The 2,599-nt window shown below is 33.2% G+C and overlaps 1 protein-coding gene across 1 annotated transcript; it reads right to left on the reverse strand.

Moving 5' to 3' along the window:
* Positions 1-1,381: 1,381 nt before the first annotated feature.
* LOC112709261 (alcohol dehydrogenase-like 6) lies at positions 1,382-2,048 on the reverse strand. The gene is made up of 3 exons (XM_025761155.2): positions 1,948-2,048; positions 1,686-1,847; positions 1,382-1,498 (listed from the first exon to the last, which is right to left on the reverse strand). Exons 1-3 carry the CDS (start codon positions 1,978-1,980, stop codon positions 1,382-1,384), a joined length of 312 nt encoding a protein of 103 aa, XP_025616940.2. The 5' UTR covers positions 1,981-2,048.
* Positions 2,049-2,599: the final 551 nt, after the last annotated feature.

A 2,599-nucleotide genomic window follows, 5' to 3' on the forward strand; every position in this document is an offset into this window, starting at 1 on the left:
CCTTAAATGAGTATTACACAGAAAGAATAGCTTATCTGTAAATGTAAAAATAAATAATAATTAAAAACACAACCAATTTTTTAAAGAACTGTTAATATAGCTATTTATTTTTATCATTATTAGTTTGGTAATAATAAAGCTATTTATTGTTCAAAGAAGTCTAAATCTTGGAAATAACATGAAATTTTGCAACTATAAGATAATATTCAGAGCATAATGCTAACTGAAAAGGAATTTTTCATTACCACTGATAAAAATTCAACCAATGCTTTCTTTCTTCAGTTCCAACCTCTCATGCTTGATATGTATTGGGGGGGACTTAAATGGAATGTCTCCTGTCTGCTATTGTAACCAGCAATGGGATCTTCATGGTGCTTGTAGACTGTACTTATCCAGTGAAGGACATATTAACCACTGTATTGTTCTGATGATCTTAGAAAAACTGTAGCATAGACCGTTCACATAGTCCAGTGTTTTTGTATCAGTCTTGGTCCTTTCTCACTGTAAATATTTGTATCTGGGTTGTATGCTTTGGACTTCACAACAAACTCTCTGTTGTCATGTGAAAAGTTAGTCTAAGATTACTTATCCTGTGCTGTCAGTTCAGAAGTTGGGAAGATTTGACTGAAGATTAGGTAATGGATTCAACAAGGGGAAAGTGCACTTGCAAAAGCAACCTCTTTAAGTGTATTAGCATAGATTTTTAGTAATGGATGATGATATGAACTCATACCGTGCCCCTTGGGAACTACAAGGGGAGCTGTTGGTGGTCATGGAATCAAGGTGCTTCCACCTCTACACTGGAGATCCTATCTTTGATTATCTATCATAAATATCAAAAAGGGTGTTTTTGTAGTTTCATGTTTTTGTGATTACAACCTTTAGCTCAGTTCAGTTGAACAATGGATGAAAATAATGTAATATTGCTACTCTATGTTGAGCTTTCTTATCTGACTCTGACTTATGAAAATAGTGTTAGTGTTCTTTTTAAAGGAGACAACCTATATACTTTTTGGTTGAAATACATATAGTTATAGTTTAGTCTCCCTAATTTTTATTGTGCAATGAGTTGCTGCCATTTTACATCCTTTTGGTGCTAATGCTAAGTACCAAGTTATGCCATGCTAAAAGATTGACGTGTAACTTTTTATAACCGCTAGATAAAGTTTCTATATTCCTTGGAGGAAAGATAAAATATTTCAAATTCCAAAAAGGGTATTTTAGAAATTATCTTTTTAAAGAATTACAATTCAATTTTTCTAAAAAAATTAAGGAGAATAACTCTTATAATAGTAGAATAGCTCTTATATTAGTTCCTTCTACAACGATTGGATTTTGGACCATTTTCCTTGAAAGAAAATACTAATAGAAATCCACAGAATTATCTTGGCATGTGAATAACACAATACAGACACTTTCCTTCCTTCATGAGATCAAAAGCATTGTTAATGTCATCAAATGGCAAATTGTGTTTTATGTAGTCATCAATTTGAATTTCCTGCATATTAAACATCATATTAGTACATATTTCTTGCTGAAATATCAAATTAAAAGTAGGTTGGAGTTTGGAACTTAAAAGTTATGAGAGAGTGAGGCCTTGAAGTGAAGACTTGCATGTTCCACATGAAAATAAATATAGACAAAGCAATGATCAAACAAAATTATCACGGTACTCTTGCTATTACCTTGTTCACATACTTCTCTACTAATAAAGGAAGATCAGATTTAGGTTTCCATCCTCTAAATAGAGATCCCTTGAGTGTTCTTCCCATTAAGAATAGTCCATAGTGAGCTGACATCTCAGGCTTCACCTTTGGCACACCAAGTGTTACTGTCAAACCCCATCCCTAGGAGAAAAAAGGGGGAAAAATGTAGAATGAAATTCAAGTCTATTAAATAAAAGCCTTTAAATTTCACAAGGAGTGTTTTGGCTACAATGAGTATTACATCACAACAGGACTGCAATGCAGTGGTTATCATGTTAGTGTCGCCTACACATTCGAAAGAAAAATCTTCTCCGCCATCAGTAATGCGCTTAATAACTTGAAAATTTTTAACATATAAACGATTATTACAAATAAACTTGTTTCACAGACATGTAAGTCTTAACCTAGCAGCAGCTATTTGATATGATATATGACCATATATATATTATCTGAAAGGTTAAATTGGATATTTTCTGATGAGATAAACAACAACCTGAGCAATAGGTTCTTGGTAGGAATTCGGGTCAACAACTTCTGTAAATCCAAAAGCTTTTGCTATGGCAACAACAAACACAATAACAAATAATGAACCAAGGATTGTGCTAGGTGAAAAAACAATATTCAGATCGATTTTAGGACTGATTTTGGCACCTTTTTCACACTTCTGTGGATTCTTATCCATGCCAATTATTTGAGATGCTCCCCTTAGTTTTGCACCTTGTGCAACCTAATTAAAGGAGAATTCATAAGTTATCTTGTAGTTTGGAAATGATAATTAGTAATCAATTGAGAACTGAAAAGTTAAGACAGATAGAGTTGTTCTGTGCACTTACAGAAAGGCCAACAGTTCCGAGACCAAATATAACCACAGTTGATCCTTTTGTCACATTAGC

The sequence above is a fragment of the Arachis hypogaea genome, chromosome 9, assembly GCF_003086295.3.
Source record: "Arachis hypogaea cultivar Tifrunner chromosome 9, arahy.Tifrunner.gnm2.J5K5, whole genome shotgun sequence".
NCBI lineage: Eukaryota > Viridiplantae > Streptophyta > Magnoliopsida > Fabales > Fabaceae > Arachis > Arachis hypogaea.

What these genes read in the sequence shown, in the direction of transcription:
- LOC112709261 (XM_025761155.2), bottom strand. Translation starts at nt 1,980, where the DNA reads ATGATAACCACTGCATTGCAGTCCTGTTGTGAT. An exon ending in CATTGCAGTCCTGTTGTGAT is followed by an intron (nt 1,848 to 1,947) that starts GTAATACTCATT and finishes TTTTTCTCCTAG; the next exon opens with GGATGGGGTTTGACAGTAAC. An exon ending in TAGAGAAGTATGTGAACAAG is followed by an intron (nt 1,499 to 1,685) that starts GTAATAGCAAGA and finishes TTTAATATGCAG; the next exon opens with GAAATTCAAATTGATGACTA.